The sequence below is a fragment of the Rattus norvegicus genome, chromosome 7 (assembly GCF_036323735.1).
Source record: "Rattus norvegicus strain BN/NHsdMcwi chromosome 7, GRCr8, whole genome shotgun sequence".
Classification (NCBI taxonomy): Eukaryota; Metazoa; Chordata; class Mammalia; order Rodentia; family Muridae; genus Rattus; species Rattus norvegicus.
In genome coordinates, this window is record NC_086025.1 from 116,795,758 (window position 1) to 116,816,010 (window position 20,253).

Genomic DNA, 20,253 nt, shown 5'->3' on the forward strand with positions numbered 1-20,253 from the left:
CCTCAGGTGCTATTTCTCTTGAGACAGGGTCTCTCACTGGTCAGGAACTTTCTGATAACGCTAGGCTGACTGGCTCTCAGGATTCAGAGATCTGCCCATTCCTGCCTCCCCAGCATTTTGTAAGCACACGGACGTGTTTGTCAGTACCTATGTGGATGGAACTTAGATCATGGTCTATTGATTGAACTATCTCCATGGCTTTTTCATCATTATCTGATTATTTCAGGTGTATGGGTGTTCCATGCATGTATGTCTGTGTACTGTGTGCACGCTTGGGCCCAAGAAGACCATGAGCCACCGTGTGCATCCTTGGCACCCAAGGAGACCATGAGTTACTGTGTGTACGTTTGGCACCCAAGGAGACCATGAGCCACCGTGTGCATGCCAGAAATGGAAGTGAGTCCTACAGAAGAACGACCAGCTGTGAACTGCTAAGCCATCTCTCCACCCTCCTCTTGATACTGTTTTTATCTGTGTCCCTATAGATTGTCTGTTACTACAGGATAAGAGTCACCAGCCTTGTTTATTCTGACCTGTCTGGGCTCACCAGCCTTGTTTATTCTCACAAGTCTGGGCTCAGTTTAGCTGTGGCTTCTTCTTTGCCAAGGCTAGCGTGAGGCTATCAAGGGCTGAGCTGGGGAAGGACCAGCCTTCTCATGCCAGTTCAGACTCAGCCCCTGGCTTGGTCCTGGTTATGTGTGCCTCTTGTCACGGCAGCTCTGGGAGCTGGTGTCCTGGCTGGACCATGCATCTAGTTCTGTATAGAATACAGCTAGAGTCTGGCAGCCCTCTGTATGGTGTCCCCATGGGGTCACACAGGCTGGTCAGGTATATGTTACTAGATAGACTGTCCATCTCAAATTGATCCTGCCCCGGGGAAATCTCCCTGCCAGGGGCTTTTGGGATAGCAGATCTTCTAACTATGCTGAGAACCCACACCAGTTAGGCCAGAAACATTGCCACCATAAGAACCCAGCTAAAGAGACCTGGTCACACTGCTAGGAAGACAGAATCTTCCTGGGTATGAGCTGTGGGAAACTATTTTGTTGAAGACAAGCTCAGTGAGGAGAAAAGGGGGTAGGAGGTGGTTTAGTAAGTGAAGAGCTTGCCATGCAAGCACGAGGATTTGAGTTCAAATCCCCAGAGCCTAAATAAAGCCATTCTAATCTCGATGCTCCCTCAGAGACCTGGGAGGCGGGGACAGCATTCCCAGAAGCTTAGAGGCCAGCTAGCCTGGAGTGACAGCAGGGAACAGCAAGGAAACAAGGCAGAAGATGGAGAATGACACCAGAAGTTGTCCTCTGACCTCCACGTGTGACAATGCATGTCTGTATTCACACAATGAATTCATGGGTGTACATGTGCATGCACACACATACAGGAAGGGAAACAAAACATTTTATTTCTAAATGTATCAGCAGTGATGGGAGTTGAACCCAGGGCCTCTTGGGTGCAAGTGCTCTACCACTGAGCCACACTCCCAGCCCAGAGGGGAAAACTGTCAACTAGCCTTCACAGAGCCTCGCTGAATCTGGGAAGCAGACACAGTGTTGTGAAAGCTGGAGGGAGATGTTGGCTGTTCTTAGTAAAGGGGTCTGAAGAGCTGGCTAGTGCCTGTCACATCCCGTGCTCTGTCCTGCCAGGCTCAGCTCTGTCACTTCTAGAACAGCAGTTTAAAGGGTTCTGCGGAGAGATGGACCTAGCTGTACTGCTCCATGACCCATTCCCTCCCCAGTCCCTAATGACTAAGAGTAAAAGGCTCTTGGGGAGCCTGAGCAAGTGCTTTTTTCTTCCACATCCCCGGGGATGTGGAGCTGTGGCCTGGTCCAGACCTGAGATTCAGACATGTAGGATGGGTGCCTTACTGGGCTCATACACAGAGACACAGGGCCTTGAAGTGTACTTTGCCAGAGCTCAGGAGCCCAGAGTAGGCAGTGGAGAGCAGGTGCTAACTCAGACAAGGCACATGGTGGGGGCGGGTGATGGAAGCCAGCCCTGGGCAGCCCAGGGGTGCTCAGCTGAGACCGGTGCAAGGATCTGAGAAATGTCTGTAAAAGGGAGGGAAGCCAGGTCTGGTGGCCACACACCTGCAATCCCAGCTTCTTGGGGGGCTGTGGGGGAGGAACTAAGCCAAGTGGAGACCAGCTCAGACAGCTCAACAGGACCCACATCAGGGTCAGGTCAGACTGGGGTGGAACTCCATCTTCTTAGCATGTGCCAGGCCTTGGGTCTGAGATTGGGCACCACCAATCAGGGGAGGGCTAGGAGAAGGAAGAAAAGGAGGAGAGGAAGGAGAGGGGAGGACTGGGGGAAGAGAAGGGAGAAGAGAAAGAGGAGGGGGAGGAGGATGATGATGAAGAGAGGGATAGGAGGAGGGTGAGGGGAGGAGGGGGAAGAGGGAAGGAAGGAGGTGGAGAAAGAAGAGGAAGAAGATGGGGAGGAGGAGGGGGAGGGGACCAGTGCTTTGGACACTTAATGTGTGCTTTGTACCTGACACTCACAGTAGGATACAGTACTCATAACTAGCCCATTTTACAGAGAAGAGCACAGGCTACAGGAGAGAGGAATGTAGGTCCAAGGCTGCTAATGGGCAGGCCTACCAAGCCACTGGTTTCCTCTAAAATCCCCACTCAGGGACACGGCTGCCTATGGAAATCTCCCTTAGAGCCCTTTCTTAAGGATTAGCCCTTTCTCCCCGTTCTTCCTCTCATGAAAAGCACTCTTGTCTTCCCCCAGCCCCTGGAAGCTCTTAGAAGGGTGCCCACCCCCAACCCGGCCTTTGTACCAGGCCACAGCCCCCAGGCCTTTCTCAACCTGGGCCCTGTCCCCCCCTCCTGCTCATCTCAGGAGGCTGGTGAGGTCATTCCTGTCAGCAGGAGCTCACAATAGGCCTGGCCTTTCTACTGAAGAAGGGGCTGGGGAAGGGGAGAAGGAGGCAGGAGGCCACAATTACAGGTTGCACAATGCAGCCTGTGCAGTAGAGGGCGGGGGATGCACTGGGTGGGTGGGCCCTGCCAATTAGCACTGCTGCGGCTGGGGGAGTCAGGGGAGGGGGAGGGGCAGGGGCCCGGTGGCACTGGGACATTCAGACCAGGTAGGCTCTGATAGCATTTTCCCTTTTAAGCAGGAGCACCTACTATGTGCCAGGTTCTATGCTATGCTTCATTGACAGAGAGAGAGCGGATGATGCCCAAATTTACTGGGCAAATGCTATGAAGTGAGACAATAAAACAAAAGAACCCACATGGCAGACAAACATGGGCCAGCCATGCTGATGACATGGGCAGGGCATTGTCAAAAAAAGGTGACATTTTGGGCTGAGACCTGGAAAGGTCTGTTCCAGGTGGAGGGCAAAGGCCCTGAAGCAGGGGCTTGCCTGGCAAGTGTGGGAGCTAGAAGTGTGGCTGGCACCATAAGCAGACAGGTGAAGGAAGAGAGGGGCCATGAATGGGTGGGAGGAAAGGGAGGAGTCCATGAAAGGGCATCTATTTCCTGCTGTCCGGACCTTCAAGGAGTGCAGGGTTGTTGAGACTGTTGCAAATTAAGTGTCTACTGTGTGCAGGTACCTCCTAGACTCTATGCACCGTTTCCCGTGAATTCCTGGCAAAGCAGCTCAGAGAGGTTAAGCAACACAGCAGAAGTTACCCAGCTCTCGTGTCAGCACCTCAATACATGTGTGCCTGCCCCAATCAAAGGCTTGTGCCACGCTCACCCTTCATCACCAAGCCTCACGAGAGAGCCGAATGTGGACAGAATGACAACAGGGACGGTGGAGTCCTTCCAAATGCATGTGGCAGCTGTCCAGTGGACTCCATCTCTGCTGTCCATCCATCATGGTCCTGGGATATCAGGTTCAGGAGGTGGGCTCAGGACGAGGGCTCTGGAAGGAAGGCAGGACAACCTCAGCCTTGGCAGACTTCCACCAGGAAGTTTCGGAGATTGCTTGGTTGGTAAAGCACTTGTCTTCAGTATAAGAACTTGAGTTTGTATCTCCAGCATCCAAGTGAGAAAAAAAAAGCCACCTGTGTCGGGGGTGTGATCTTGTAATCCCGTGCTGGGTGTGAACTTGTAATCCCTGCGCCGGAGACACAGATCTGCACATCTCCCAAGCTTGCAAGCCAGCCAGCCTAACTCCACCTGCAAGTTTCAGGCTAGTGAGAGACCCTCTCTCAAAAAGTTCTGAGGTTGAACCCTGCTCTCCACACACTGGCATGCAAACTTGTACACATGCATAGCACATACGTACACACACACACACACATGCACACATGCACACACGCACACACACACCATACTGCAGCTGTCCAGTGAACTCCATCTCTGCTGTCTGTCCATCAGAGTCCTGGGACATCAGGCTCAGGAGGACAGAAGCTCTTAGGGCTGGGTGCAGGCTGCCCCTGGAAGGAAGGCAGCACAATCTAAGCCTTGGTAGGCTGTGCTGCGCTGTGTCCTAAGGATGCTCTGGGCAGGGACCACTGGAAGAGGCTCTGACCTTATGGGGACTTCTGTGTTTGTGCCTCTCACCTGTTTGTATGAAGGGTGTTGGCGACCTCATCATGGATTGAATTTAACAAGAAGGCCCGAGGGCAAAGGCCTGTTTGTGTGGTCACTGTGTCAACATTGTCCCCAGCTAACTAGCCCAGTGACCCTGTGGCATGGGTGCTCTGATGGCATTGTGGTCTTAGGAAACACTGAGGTCCCTCTGAGGGAGGATACCTGGGTCTCAAGGACCAATGGGAGGACCAACTGCTGTCCCTTCTTGAGATGAGACCAGAGGCTGCCACCATCCCAAGGGACACTGGAGTCATCTCTGATGGGCTCTGGATAAGCCCTGACAAGTACAGGTTTCTCTTCTAGTCCCATCCATCCAGGATGTAAAGCTCACTGGTTTCAGTGTCATCTTCTATCCTATGGATCCCCAGAACTTTGGGGATGGAAAATTACAGGTAACCAGAGAGTTGGCCTCCCCTGGACCCCCAGTCCTTGGACATTTATCCCTGGGTCTGTTCCATCAATAACACCAATGACCCCATCTACTGGGCTGTCTGCTGGCCCAGGTTCAGTCTGAATAAGAACACTGGGCACATCAATGGCTTGCCCAGATGCTGTGGCTTGGAGCCCGGCTCCAGATTCGATGTTTTCTGTGTCTCTTGGTTTCCATTCATCTCAGGGCCAGACACTGATGTTAAAGCCCAAGGACAGGAGATGGGCTGTGGTTTGCCGAGGACAGAGGAATAGTGGTTAATGGGGAAGATGCTGAGACAAAGGTGACCCAAGGAGCACGGGGCTGGCAAGACCGGGAGTGGTGTGTGTGTGTGTGTGTGTGTGTGTGTGTGTGTGTGTGTGTGTGAGTGCATGTGTCTCTATGTACTGTTGAGGTTTGGTCTATTGTAATGAAAGTGTGGGTCCCTAAGACCTGAAGTCTGCACTTAGACCTGTGGCCTTGACCCTAAGTTACTTCTGATTGGTAGATTCAGATGCCAACAGACAATAGCTGGGAAGGAGGCACAGAGGAGGAGTTTAGGTTTCCTGAGCTTGGGGTCAGAGGAGAACCAGGAGAAGAAGAAGAAGAAGAAGAAGAAGAAGAAGAAGAAGAAGAAGAAGAAGAAGAAGAAGAAGAAGAAGAAGAAGAAGAAGAAGAAGAAGAAGAAGAAGATACAGGAAGAAGCAGCCATGGGCTCTATGAGCCGTAAACACATAGCTCCGAGGGCTGGTCGACTGGAGTTAAGAGCAGCCCAGATGAAACACAGTAATGACCCGTGTTATCGATAGGAAAGTAGATCTTAGTAGCGGAGAGGGTATCTGCCTAGCTCTTGTGCTGTTTAAGGCTTATTGTAAATATAAAGGGAGTGTGTGTCTTTTATCCAGGAACTAAGTGGTCAAAGGCAGGGTAGAAACCCTAGGTTGGGATTAAAATTTTCTAATATGTGTGTGTGTGTGTGTGTGTGTGTGTTCACAAGTGTGTGCATGCGTGCTTCCATGTATATCTATATATATATGTGTGTGTATGTGTGCTTGCCTGTGTATGCATGCCTGTATGTCTATATGTGTGTGTGCACGCGTGTGCATGTCTCCTTGACTGGAGCAAGGTGAGGCAGAGAGCAATGTTGCTACATATTTCCAACAAAGTCATACCGCCTGTACCAGTCTCTACCGGCTGCATCCCAGGCATGGAGAAGCCTCTGAGCTGTGTGCAACACCCTAACAGCACAGAGATCTAGAGACCTTGCTATCCCTACATAGTGTGAGCTTCACATGTTAAAAGACAAACTGAGGGGCTGGGGATTTAGCTCAGTGGTAGAGCGCTTGCCTAGGAAGCACAAGGCCCTGGGTTCGGTCCCCAGCTTCGAAAAAAAGAACCAAAAAAAAAAAAAAAAAAAAAGACAAACTGATTTGGTCAAGGCTCTGGGCTTGGTGGCAGGAGTGGGCAGATCCTAGCACCTGGGTGCCTGCACATCCCTGGTCCTGTACACATAGGAAATCCCACCCCAGCCTCCGTTGACAATACAAACACTGGCTTTCCTGAGGGTATTGTCCCATCCTGCCTGCCCTTCCACTGTGGGTGGGGGTCCACAGGGTTCCTCTGCCCCCTGGGTCTGCAGGTGGCCAGTTGCTTTGAACATGGGCTTCAGACTGGCTGGCTGTGTGGCACTAATGGCTCCAGCCAGAGAGACGACACCGGGGCAAGGTTACATGGGGGACACAGGATGGCTGTTTAGCAGAGGTGGACAACAGCTCTGCGAAAGCCTCGAAGCCTCTCTGTGGTTTGGGTGCAGGAGAAAGGCCACATTGCTGGCCAACAGGGAGGCTGGAGATAGATCCTGGGTCAAAGTTAGAAAAGCTTTAGGAACCTTGGAGGTCTGTCTCACGGTTCTGATGGAGGGCAAGTTCTTATCTGTCTGTCCTCTCCACACAGTGGGTGAAGCCAGATATGCACGAATCATCTGTCTCCCCTGCTGCCCCCCAACCTAACCTGATCCTTCCAGTCACTTAGGGAGCCACTCAAAAGACAGCCCCTATGGTCACCCCAGCAGTGTGTATCTACATAGAACCCGTTCATTCACAGATTTCTGAGTGGGGCCCAGAGTCAAACGTTCAGACTTATCCAAGGTCAAACAAGCAAGCAGTGTGGGAGTGGTGGCAAAACCAGGATGTGGACCAGGGCCCACCTCATTCCAAAGCTGGACTGGGGTGTGGACCCCAGGAAGCTACAGTAGTACTTGTGGGACTCTCCCCAATTGAGGGCCAGCCTGACCCGAGACTCCGTCCTCAGATCATCAGGATATGTGTCCGCTGTCCCTGTGGTCTGGATGCTGGTCCTGACCAGTGAGAATGCCCACCCAGGATATCACAGGCCTCATAGGAGTGCATTCCCAGCTGATCCCTTCTTATGAAGGGTACCAGCAGGCCTGGGCCCTGACTAGCCTCACCAAGCTGGTGTGAAGATCTCAGCAGAGGAGTGACTCTGCTAAGGCTCCTGGGTAGAAACAAAGGCCCCAAGGAAAGAGAAAATAACCGGTTGGCTCTACGAGGGTGCCTGTGACTCTCAGAGGCAGGAGGGAGAACTGGGGATGTGCTACCGTGACTCCAAGTTCCTTGTTCTCCCATCAGCCATGGGGGTCACCTTTTTCTCGGGGCTCCTACTAACAGTGCAGCCCCCTTCCTGATACGGTTCAGACACTGGCCCAAGAAACGCTGCCCCCAATGGACAGGGGACTCTTTGTTCTCAACACAGTGGGCACTCACACAAACGGTGGCGAGCAAGGGCTAGAAGGGTACAGAAACTCAGGACGTCTCTCCTCCCCTTCACTTTCCAGACCCTCTCTTGTGGATACTTCTTGGCTCTTCTGGCTACCCGTAACCTGCTCTCCAGAGCCTCCACTGTACACCCCGTCACTTCCAAGTTCCTTGACAAAGCTTGGGTCTCTCCCCAGAGACTTCAGTCTCTCCAGGCTGGCTTCCCATCCTCCTCGCCCTTCAGGAATTCTTGGGATCCTGGAGCTCTTTCAGCATCCTGCCCTCCTCTACCTGCTCCTGACCCCACCCACTCCGCTGTGGTTCCCTGCCTTCCTAGTCCCATTGCTCATCCAGGGGCTCCACATGTGCACCTTGTCTTCCCCACTGGGGTTTAACCCTGCCTCCTTACCCTCATCAGCGTACAGTGGCTACATCACCTTTGTCTAGATTGGTTCAAGGGCCCTGGGCCATGCTACCAGAGGACCTCTGCTGCCTGTCTGCCTCCCATCTGTAAAGTGGGAAGCCCCTTCCACAGAGTCTCCCTTTTCTGGAATTGGACAGACTCGCTCTGTGTTGTATGATGTTACCTCCACGATGGCTGTCCTAGTTTGATTTCTATTGCTGTGATTTAGGGGAGGAAAGGATTTATTTGGCTTACACATCCAACCACGGCCCATCCTTGAGGGATGTCAGGACAGGAACTCTAGGAGCAGGGGCAAGAACCATGGAGGGATGATGCCCACTGGCTTGCTTCCTTTGGTTTGCTCATCTTCCTGTCTTCTACAGCTCAGGACAACCTGCCTATGGATGGCGCCGCTCACAGTGGACTGGGCCCTCTTACATCAAAAATTACTCAAGAAAATGCCACACAAACTTGCCAATGGGCCGATCTAATGACGGCCTTTTCTCAACCGATGACCCTTCCCCAGATGATCATATTTTATGTCAAGCTGACAAAAACAAAACAAAACAAACCAAAAACAAAAAACCCAAAACAACAACAAACCAAAAAACAGTAACCAGTACAAATAATTGGTTGAGGCTGGAAGCCTGGCCAACGGGGTTTTCTCCAGCGATCCCACAGTCCAGCGGGATTCTCTCCAGCAACTCTGGCTTCTGATGCTAGTGGCTACTGATAGCTAGGGGCTCAGCCCAGCAGCTCTTTCTCCTCCGAATGCTTTCCTTGAACTCGTTGCCCTCCCAGATGGCGGCCTCTTTTTGTAAGCTTCTTCAGTGTGCCTCCTTTTCTGGCTATACGTTTTCCTCTGCCCAGTGGCTCTGTGCCCTTGCTGCTGGCTAGGACCTGAGGTAGCTCTAGACGGCTCCCTCCAGCAGACTCCGTGTGGCTGTCCCCTCCCCTGGCAGGCTACCCATCCTGGTGCTGTCGATCCTGGCACTGCCATGTTCTACCATCGCTCCCTAATGTGGCAGACGGTGAGGAGCGTTGCCAAATGCCTGTGGGGATACAGACAGGGCACTCAGCTCCTTCCAAGGGCCTCAGCGGCTTTCTTACTGGAAAATGGAGGAGGGGGCTGAGAAGGACTAGAGATCCCCCCATCACCTCCTCCTGCCTATCATCAGCCTGGCTGGGAAGAACCAGAATCCATCCATCGGAGGAAGAGGTAAAAGCTCAGAGACACAGATTGGATGAGGGGACCTTAGAGACTAAGGTACTCTCTCCTCGTCCTATTAGCATAGTTATGGGGCAGTTTCAAGGCCACTGGAATCTTGGTGGGTCTGGTGTCCTCCTGCTCAGCCCCCAGCTGCTTCTCGGGGTCAAAGTCAGAATAGGGGCACCAGGAAATCAAAACAGCCATTTAGAAGAGTCATCAGTATAAGAACAAGATTGTGGGCAGTGGCAGAACCAAGGACATTCCATTCCTGTCCCTCATCATTCTCAGCTGTGAAGTGTCGACCTAGGGTGACCAGTAGCGGGAACCTCTCTGGGTACCACAGCACCCGTGAATCTGGGCTGGGAAAGGGGCATTCCCAAGGGGAAGCTACCCTGCCTTGACCGAGAGTTCCCCGGCTGGTTCCACTTTAGCACCTCAGCTACTTCTCGGGTCTGCTCTGTTGAGTCCTCGAGTTTCTTCCCACTTTTGAGGTTTCATCTCTGCATGTACCTTCTGCAGACATGTGACCAGGCCTGGTTCCTGACTAGCTGGCTCTGGACTACGCTGTGGCCAGAGGCAGGTCCGTGCCAGGCTGCTGCAGCTGGTCTACCTCGGAGTGATAACAATAGCTGATGTCTTGACAAATAACTTTTGGGAGGTGGCATCTCAGCTGGGTGATGAGCACAGCAGGAGGGCCATTTGAGGAGGAGAAGAAAGCCCTGAGGGTAGTAGGCCCCCCAGAAGTGACCAAGGAGATTGGGGAAGTGTGTGTGTGTCCCATAGAAAGTGTGAGTACAGGATTTGGAGCCTACCTCATGGTGAACCCTGGCTTGTCACTGGGTGGCTTTGAGACGGTCTTTGTACCTGCATAGTTGGGGTAGGTGCCTTCAAGTCCATATGCAATGTCTCTGGGGAAGCCTCATAGGAGAGGTAAGTCCTCTAGGCTCCCCTGGACATGCAAAGCTGTGTGGTAGACACTGGGGTAGGGTCTTTGAGCAGGAGTTTCAGGTCTGGCCTGGGCACAGCCGCTGTCTACCCGAAGTGGGTCAGCTCTGTATCTCTGTACCCAGAGGTCGTCAAACAGTCCTTCCAGCCAAGTGTTCTGGTATTCTGGGCCAGCTTTGGGTCTGATCCAGCTGAGCCGGAGCAGAGGGAGGTGTAGAATGGTAAGATTGTGCTAGAGAACCCTGGCCTTGTCAGAGTGCCAAGTGGACTTTGCATCCAGTGCCAACCCCATGTAGTGGCTGCCTGGAGCCCAGGGCAGGAATTATGATGATGCCCTTGGTTTAATCAGAGAAATTGCAGGGGTCAATTAGTGATATCTGCTGTGGACACCTGTTGGGTTTGTTTGTTTTACTTCCTCCCTTCCTCTTCTCCCTCCTCTTCCCACCTTCCTTTCTTCCCTGTTCCTCTTTCCTCCAGTACCAGGAGAAGGGACCTAGGGCTTGATACAGGCTAGGCAAACATACATGGAACACTGCACAACCCTGGTTCCTGCTCTTGGGTTTCTCTGCAGTCCCTGTCTGGCTCCATCCCTCTGGTGCAGGATGAAGCAGAGAACTATAAGCCATGGGACACCGTAGTCTAGCAGTGACTTCGTCTCCAGACAAGGGTGACTGGGGGAATTGGGGAAGGGTGGGTGTGGTCCATGAGAAGTTCATGGAAGGTGCAAGTAAAGATTTGGAAGCTGCTGCTCATGGTCTTGGGTAAGCCCATCCTCCTGGGGCCAGTGTGTCCTCTGCACCTGGGAGACAAGGATGAGGATTTAAGGCCTGTCATAGTAACAGCTCAGGGGCTACTCTGTGGTAGGCTGGACAAGCAGGCTGATAGAGTGGGGTGTGTGGGAGGTGAGGTGTCACACACCCCGTTTCTTTCCCTTAGCTTCCCACAGCACCACCACATCAGGGGAACATGGGGTGGCGTGGGAGGTTGTGAGGGTCCTCATGCACCCCATTTAATTCTATCCCTCAGTCCTCTGACTTCATCTGTAAAGTTGGCATTATCTGTGTGAATTAGAGCTGGGGGTGGGGTGGGGTGGGGTGGCATCAGGGCCTTTGAGAAAACGCACAATTTAGTCCTGTCCCCTTGAAATCTTTAGGAGCTGTTTGTCCCCCTCCCCTCACCTGGGAACAGGGGCTTCCTACCCTACACTTCTTTCTTTAACTGTGGCTCAGTTTCCCTTATCTGTATAGTGGGGGCTGGAGTGCAAGGGCCTCTTTATTCCCTCTCCTGGTGATTCAGATCCAAACTTGTTGCTAGGAACCATTCAAACTACAGTGTGGACGACTGCCACATGCCAGTTTGACCCACCAAGGGCTGCTCTTGGTCTCAGCCCGCTACAGGTCAATGGCACGTATCTGTCTCCAAGAAGACGCAGACAAAGGCCTGTGGCGAGGCTACTGAGGGGCAGCTGGAGGGTGGCTGGAGGAGTCCAGGGACAGACAAACTCAAGAAGATCCCAGAACGGCACCTCAGCCCTGGAGAGGCTTTGGGCACCAGGGACGGAGTCCCCAGCAAGTGTGTCCTTTCACAGGGAGAGAAGTGGCTCAACTAGACTTCTCTATCCTCTCTCGTGTCTCCTTAGCTTTGCTGACCCTGTCTGAATAAGTTCTTTTTACCTCTCTCATTCTGGATCAATGGCTGCTTAGTATACCCCATTTCACATTTCAGACACCTCTGAAAGTAGGGTGCTTACTGGGGCCCCCTTCTGACCCATCTTAGGGAGTTTTACGTTCACTGATTACCTTCTGGGCAGAGGGAATGGAGCCAGGGTTCCAACAGGGACTAGCACAGGGCTGCAGCAACAGGGAGGGCTCGGCAGGCCCTGCTGGCTCTTCTGGGGCCTTCCCTGAGGTGCTTGGGGGAGAAAGAGAGAGCCCGAGGCAGTTCCGAATCCATGCCTGGCACAGTTGGCACAGACTATGAGACAGGCATCTTATTACAGGTGAGACAACACGAGAGTGCCTGGCCCAGGACCCAGAGGCAGGCTCAAGCCTGTCTGACACCTCAGGCAAGGTTGTCCCCAGCTGGTTAAATTGCCTCCCCCAGAATGGTGGTAGTAAGGGACTTCTGGCAGGAGGGGGTGGGGCAGCACTGTGCGGTGCACGGACTGGCTCCAGGGTATTCCTGGTGGCTGGCAGTGCTGGATGCCAGGCTTGCCCAGCTGCCCTGTTGGCTCTCAATTCCATTCAAGTCTCACAGGCTCAGGCAAAGAGGATGCAGTTTCCCAGAGGCTCAAGAGGGTTTGTGGCCTAAATCATCTACCCTTCATATAGGATTTAGTCTTGAAGATGATGGAGGATACTGATGTCTTGAGAGAGTGTGTGTGTGTGTGTGTGTGTGTGTGTGTGTGTGTGTTGTGTGTGTGTATACCCTCACTAATAAATAGTAAACAGGTGGCCAGGTGAGCAGGAGCCAAGGGATGACCAGGAGGGTCCTCCCAGAGCTATGACCCAAAGACAAAGACGTCTAACACCAAGCACCTTAGCTATGACCTGTGTGTCCCTCTTTGATCCTCTTACCTGCCCCAGTGACTCACCCTGGAGTGGAGGGCAAGAGTGACCAGAGCTGGGGCACTGTGGAGGGCGCAGGCTGCCACAAGCTCCTCCCCTTGGCTCAGCATCTTCCTCAAGAACGAAGGAGAAGATCATTTTCTCCAGAGTCAGCGGGGTCACATGAGGCACAGCAGCCATGTGTGACTAGGGACACTCTGTTCTACTTTTGGAGCCCTCGGGCACTCGTGGCCTTTCCCAGAGCGGCCCTGGGATAACGAGAGCCCTTGTGCTTTTTCTCTGGAAAGACTGACTCAAGAGCTACCCCACCCAGGACCCTGGACAGCTCAGTTGAGACCCAAAGAACTTGACTGGAAAGGTGGGGGCTTCAAAAGCACAGGAAGGAGCTGCCTGGCACCAGACTGCAGAACTAATAGAAGGGACGGTGGAACGCGACTGTACCGTGAAGGCTGGTCTCACAACCTGACTACACTAGCTGGACAGGTTTTGAAATCTTTGGGGGGCCGTCCTCCCCCCCCACCCCGTGTTTTTTAATCCATCAACTGAGGCTTCCTCCCCTTTGTGGGGAGGCTGCCTCCTGCTGGGATCCATGCCAGACTGTTGCAAAAATAAGCCGGTACAAAGCAGCTGGGGAAGTTCCTTAACAGACACGACGGACTTGGACATCACGGAGGGCCGGAGGACGGAAGTACCAATATTCAAAGCCATCCATCAGTGGCTTGCAAGTGGGGACTCCAAGGGCATCAGTGGCCAGGACCTGTCTCCTTGTGAGTCATTAGATGTGACCTCTTAGTTTCTGTAGATGACAGGGGTGGCTTCTCAGTCCAGAAACACCCTTCTGCTTTCCATCTAGCTTTTCATGGGTCACATGAGGTTAGTACTATGGTATTGAGGAGGCTCCTGTGGCCTGATAGAATCCTCTGTCTGTCTGTCTGTCTGTCTGTCTGTCTGTCTGTCTGTCTATCTATCTATCTATCTATCTATCTATCTATCTATCTATCTGTGTGTGTGCACCACAGTGCACATGTGGAGGTCAGAGATGACTTGTGGGTCCTTGGGCTTACCAGCAAGCACTGTTCCCAGCTGAGACATCTCGCTGGCTTGCCATGGAATTCTAGCTAGAGATCAATACAGGGGGCTCCCAGGGTCTTTCCCCTACCTTGTCTTGTTCTCCGTCCATAGCCCGTAGTACTCCTCAAGATGAGAAAATGGAGATTTAGAGAAACATCAGAATACCCAAGGTCCCAGACAAGGTAGCGAAAATCTGAGGTTAGAATTTAGATCCCCACACTTGGTACCTAAAGCCTATGGCACGGCAACTGTGACAGTGGCAGGTGCCAACTGCATACCAAGTGCCCTGTCCTCCAGGCAGAGGCCATTGATCCACTGAACTGCAGGAGAGATCAAAGTTCTGAGTCAGAGCCTTAAGGGGCAGAGCAAGAATCTGAATTTGTGTTCAAGGCATATTTCAGGAGTTGGGGAGTGGTCACGGTACAGTGAACTGGGGGTGGGGGTGGGGGTGGGGGTGGGGGACTCTGTGGCTATGAGTGCCCTTTCCTTCTTGGCCTCTGAGCATGGGGGTCTCAGATGAAGCCCGTGTTACTGTATCAGGATCTAGAAAGGCTGAGGCTAGTGGAAAGAGACGGGAGGTGACTGGGTAGCGAGAGTCTACCCTCATTTCCTCAGTAAACATCTAGAAAATGCTTCCCTGGCTGGTTCAACAGTGAGGATATGGTGCCGTTTCTGTCCGTCTCCATGAATGAGACCACTGTGTTGGTAAATTTCCCATTGTGCAGAATGTCTGCTGTCTGCCCCAATGGGCTGCTCATTTAGGAGCGGGTCTGTCCTGTCCACCCCGTGCTCCTCATTTAGAGCCATTCACTGATAATTAGTAGACCCTGTGGATATAGCATCAGACCCTGGGGAGAGGAAATGGGGGTTAAGTAAGGCACTGTGTGTTCAAGCTCAGTGCCCAGGTCTGAGGTGGCGAGCTCACACTTGGTTCGAAACAACAGGCCGAGTGCCAGGCAGACAGTGGATGCTCAGTAGATGCACAGTAAGAGATGGTATTCTGGGAGCTGAACTCTGGGAGAATCCAGCCTTTGGAAGACAACAGTCACAAGAATGTCCTGTGTCTCTGCTCTTGTCCCCCAGAGACCATGCCCAGCCGCACCCTTGGCAGACAGCGGGGAGAGCAGGCTGGTGTCCTGAGCTGCAGCCTTGTCTCTCAGATAGGCAGAGATGCTCTCTGAAGCACAAAGTGGTGTTGTTGCAGTCTTAGGAGGGAAGGGTCTGCAGGGTGAGTTCTTCAGAGTGCAGGAGAGAGAAATGAGGTTCTACTGGGAGGAACCTCTATACCAACAGTTTCTTTGTCCTAGCCTCTCCTCAACTAGGCTCACTCCCTGTCTGCGATACCAGAATGAGCTCCCTCAAAACCCAGGCTTGGTTATAGCAAGGCCTGGCCCTAATCTTCTCTTCAATGGCTCCCTAACATCCCAGTGAACTCCATGGGCTTAGCCAGGCACCCAGGAACCTCACCTCCATGGCGCCCACCTGACGCTGGCCTGTACCACCCTCTACCTAGAAGGTTTTTATCCAGCCTGGGTGTGATCTTATTTGCTGTGGCACCTCCACTTTCAGGAAGCCATCCCGGTGGCTGTCCCCTCTTCCCACATGTGCCCTCTGCCTCTCTCACAAGACTGGGCTCTCCTTCGGAACAACCCAGGCCCCAGTGCCAACTGAGGTGTCCTTGGGGGTCTGACCCTAACCATCTGAGAGAGATGGTAAGCTCTTGGATGAGCCAAGTAGAAGGACCCACAAACACTGGTTAAGGGGTGTTGGGTGGGCCTTCCTCCTAACTTCCATTGTGGGGAGAGGCCCACTCCAGAGTGGCTTCTGTTTCCTGCCCATGCTAGGCCCTGTAGACTCCTTTTTAGCCTGGTCTAGGGTCAAGGGGTTCTTCAGCTTCTCAAACTTCCCACTGGAGAGACCTATACCTCTCATCCTCTCTGCCTCCCAGACTGGCTTACCTACCTGCTGGTTCTGGGTTTCTAGGTGAGGCCACTGTGGGCCACCCAGGAGGCCAGGGCTGGGAGATCAGGAGTTAGAAGAGGCTCAGCTGGAGGACCCTGGCCTGATCCAGTTGAGGGTAGGGGGAAGTGTCCGCTTCTCTCCTGGGACAGAGCACCCCGGTGGCCCCAGGTTTATGTTCTAGCAGAGGAGCGGGTGCCCGGGCACCGGGAAGAAGCCACGCACGCCCCTGCACGCGGTGCCTAGCGCGGCGCGCGGCTCCGGAGGTGAGGGCGCCCCGCCCCGCTCCCCTCTCCAGGCGCTCGGCGGCTGGGGCTAGGGGCTGCGTGGAGAGGGCGCGGGGCGGCCCCTGAGCGGCGGGATGCGGGCTCCGGGCCCGGGAGGGCGCCGAGGCCCCAGGCGCGGCCGGGGCAGCCGTGGCGGCCGGGACTCGGGCGGGAGGGCGCGCGGGGCCGGGGCCCGAGGCCGCGATCGCGCTCCTGCGGGGCCCGGGCGCGCGGGCGGAGCGGCGCGGCGGCGCGCGGGGCCGGGGCGGCGCGGAGCCGGGCGGGGGAGGGGGAGGGGGCGCGGGGAGCCCCCCGCCCCGCGAAGGAGGAGTCTGGCTCCCACTCGCAGCCTCGGCCGCGCGGCGCAGAGGCCCCCGCCCCTGCGCGCCGCCCTCGCGGGAGCCGGGCCCCCGCCGCCCTCCGCGCGCGCTGCTGCTCGCGGCCGCCGAAGAGGAGCCCGGGGCCAGGTAGGACCCGGCCCGGCCGGGAGTGTGAGCGGGCTGGGCGAGGGCGGCGGGCCGGAGGGGGCGCGGCCGGGACCCTGTCCCCGCACCCGGGGGCCCCGCGGCGCCCGCAAAGTTACTTTGGCCGCCTCTGCCTTGCCTGGGGCGCGCGGCCCCGGGTCGGCCACCGCCGCTGCGCAGCCCGCGGGGCCGGTGCCGACGGGAGGGGGCTCGGTCGGGGCCGCGCGGTCAGTGAAACTTTTCCCAGGCTGGTCGGCTGCTGTTGGAGTAGCGGGTGGGAGAAGAGGGCTGGTGGGGTGCAAGTGATGATGGGGGTGGTAACAATAGCCACCTCCTGTTGTGGGGGGCCTACTGTGTGCTGCCAGCCTCTGTTGACACTCGGAGGAGAGGGGTGAGGAGGGGGACGGATGTTGGTCAAGTGGCTACTTTTGCTGCTGGGAACTTCGCTAACATCCATGCGTCATCCATCCATCCACCCATCTACCCATTCATCATCCTTCCTTCACTCATTCAACACACTTATTGCTCTCTGCTATGCCCCCTCGGGGGCTTCAGCGATTAACCAGACAGCACCCAGTCCTTCAGGACAGTATTTCATGGACGAGCTAAAAGCTGGTCGGCTTCTGTGTGTTTATTTTGGGACATGCTACAGGAGAGAGAATTCAAGCCCAGCCTCCCTGGATTCAGGCAGGGACAGAGGAGTGATGTTGTGTGAAAGAGGCTAGGAGATGAGTCTTAGGAGTTGAAGATAGTGGTCTTCCATCACCCCCTCCCCCGTACCCCCTCCCTGGGCCCAGGCTCCAGGTTCACTGGAGTCAGGACACAACACATTGGAATTGGATGCCATCCCCGTCCAGCTAGTCTGGTGGGATTGTCTCCTCCTCACTATTGGACTGTCCTTTTTCCTTCAGCATCTTTTCAGAATTGCAGCCCCCCCCCTGCCCCTCCACTTCTTCCCCTGAGTGGCTGGGAGGAGAACGAACTGTTAACAATTATAAAATTAAACCCGGCAAACAAAAGTGAGGCAACGTTGAATGGTTGGGCTCCTTGCAGGTTTATGAATGGTGGTGGCAGACTTGCTATATTAGGGGGCTGTTGGAGGGGGGAGGACCTCTCAGGCACTAATCATGTGAACACCCCAACTGGCCTTGGCCAAAGGAAAATTAAAACAACTTCACTAGTACTTGGCACGGGACTAAAAATGCCTTGGGGCTGGACAGTCTCTGAGGTGACTGCTCCATCTCAGCTAGAAGCCAAGGCATTAGGAGACCATCTGGGTAGGGTACCCAGGCAGGGGATAACACCAGGCTTTGGAGCTGGTGGTCACAGGGAGGCGTCTGGAACAAGGCACAGTCTGCAGGGGACTGCTCTGTGGGAGCATGCATGCTAATCTGTGCGCCACCCGTCTCCCTGCAAATTGGCTTTCCGAGTGGCAGCCCCTCAACACGTATAAAAAATCCCCTTTTGCTCAAGATGGATTTCAGTGAAATGGTTGAGTCTCTTCCAGTTTCCCGAGAGTTGGAACAGTGTTAATTGGCCCATGGCCGCTCAAAAGACAATGTTTGGTCTTGAACATCTATTATCGTGTGTTCGGAAATGGTTGTTAGTAGGGATGCCTCCTGATTTACTCCTCGGCCTGAGGGATTTGGGAAGATCTGGAGAGTAAATTAGATTCCTTTACGGTGATGAGGGTCAGCCCCGAGTGGGGCGTGTTGGTGACACAGTTGAGGGGTGAGCGCTTTGTGGTGTGCTGATTCACGCTCACCCAGACGGATGCCTCAAATTTAGGCACCACTGGACCAGGTCTAGGCTTATGTAGTAGATAGCAGTCTCTCGAAGGGCCCAGTTTGTATCAGGAAGACACTGCCAGATCCTTGGGGCTGCACTCAAGTAAATCAGCTTTATAAAAATATTTGGTCCGCCCATGGGGCTGCTAAATACTTCACCCATCCAAAGTGAATTCATTCGTTCTCTCTTGAACTTGCTACCCGTCCACCCAGGCAGTGGCAGCCGATTGTTTGTTCACCACACACAGGACACAGCTCCCTCCATTAAGGATGGAGGCTGGATTTCACTGAAGAAGCATAGGGAGGATGGGGTAGGGTGGGGGGTGGGGGGTGAGATCAGCAGGTTCTGGACCTCTGGAAAGGAGGAAGCCATTGCCAAAATGTAGTTGGTGTTTAATCTCTTCGAATGCCTTCAGTCTTCCAACCTCAGGCCTGCGAGTGGTCACGAAGAGTGGGGTAGAGGAAATGAATGGGCCAGGCAAGTCTTCCAACAAGTAAATATGACACGCAGAAAAACATGCAATTAGCGGAGGTTAGTGAATGCCTTTCAAGTCCCCAGTGCAGCAGTTAAGGGTGGAGTTTCTCCCTTATCCCGGAACTGTCTGTCAAAATCCTTCAAGTGATAACGTGACACGTCTCTCCCGCTAACCCTCCCTCACCAGAACAAAAAGAGGGTCTTTGCATGTGGCTGCCCTACAGCACGCTCCTGTTCCTGGAATTCTTTCCAGTCAACCTTTGTCTGCACCTCAGAATTGAAGGGGCCTATAGCCAGCCCTGCCTTCTTTGGGGCTCAGGCCCAGAAATAGGTTCTCAGGCATATCCTGACCCATGAGCCAAGTTGCTGGCCCCTCGAGGTGAAAGGCAAGCTTGCTCACAGGGCCTCCTTTCTACCACAATGTTGTACCCCCTGGCTAGATACATCTGACACCCAGGGTCCAGGGAGAAAGGGAGGCAAAGGTGGTACTTTCTGAAGCAAGGACCATTTAGCATAGGCTGTGCCCAGCATGGGGAAAGCCATTCCCTGCATCCTGGCTCCTGGTGTTTATCTACCCTCATATCACCATATTGCCTGCTAGCACCGTACGGAGACTGCTACTGATATTGCTCAGGTTGAGTCTGAAGAGGAGCTTAAGAAGTGAGATGCCAAAGGAACTCCTAGGGAAGGAGAGAAAAAGAAACAGCCAGAAAGCGAGTCCCTCGTTGGAGGTGGCACCAGACAGAAGCACTGCCAGATTCATTCAGTTCGCTGTGGCGGTCTTGGTGACCTGGCTGGCAGGATGTCCCTGACACAAATGGTTTCCTTTATTTCAATTTTTTTCCCTCTAATGACAGAAGGCTTAATTATGCTCTGTTCTTATTTTCAACACTTAGCGGGGCAATCCCAATTTCTTAAAAACAAGAACAAAACAAAAAACCAACCAACAAACAAAAAGACAGACAGACCAAAAAAAAAAAAATTAACGAGTCAAGATTATATGTTTGCTTGGAACTCAAATAGTGACTTGGGGCGAGGGGTCTTCTCTGTGGACTTTTCTTCCATGAACTTGGCCAGTAAACTGTCAGAACCTGGTCATTCAACATGTATGGAACACCTCTCTCTCTCTCTCTCTCTCTCTCTCTCTCTCTCTCTCCTTTCTGCTTCCTTTCCTCACTACGGACACCTGCAAGATCACCCACCTATCACAGCCCTCCCCTTTCCATCCCTTGTCTTGAGAGGCCTTGAGGCAGGGCTGGTACCTATGGAGGGGCTTTCAGCACCACCGGGCTCATTCTGTTGCTCTAAGGAGAGAATGATGTCGGCTTCCTATTTCCAACAGGCGTATCACCCCCTTCCTTTCCATTTC

At 53.8% G+C, this 20,253-nt stretch overlaps 1 protein-coding gene across 5 annotated transcripts in view; it reads left to right on the forward strand.

The window, feature by feature from the left end:
• Positions 1–16,083: 16,083 nt before the first annotated feature.
• Positions 16,084–20,253, forward strand: part of Mpped1 (metallophosphoesterase domain containing 1) — a 79,949-nt gene continuing 75,779 nt past the window's right edge. The window contains exon 1 of one of the 5 annotated variants that reach the window (XM_063263938.1): positions 16,084–16,158. Coding sequence is in view for 1 of the 5 variants with exons in the window: in XM_063263939.1 (XP_063120009.1) it covers positions 16,254–16,625 (372 nt within the window). In the remaining 4 variants the exon portion in view is untranslated. Of the gene's footprint in view, positions 16,159–16,240; positions 16,626–20,253 lie in introns of those variants that run through there. The other 4 variants (XM_063263939.1, XM_039079606.2, XM_039079608.2 and 1 more) reach the window with 4 other exon arrangements.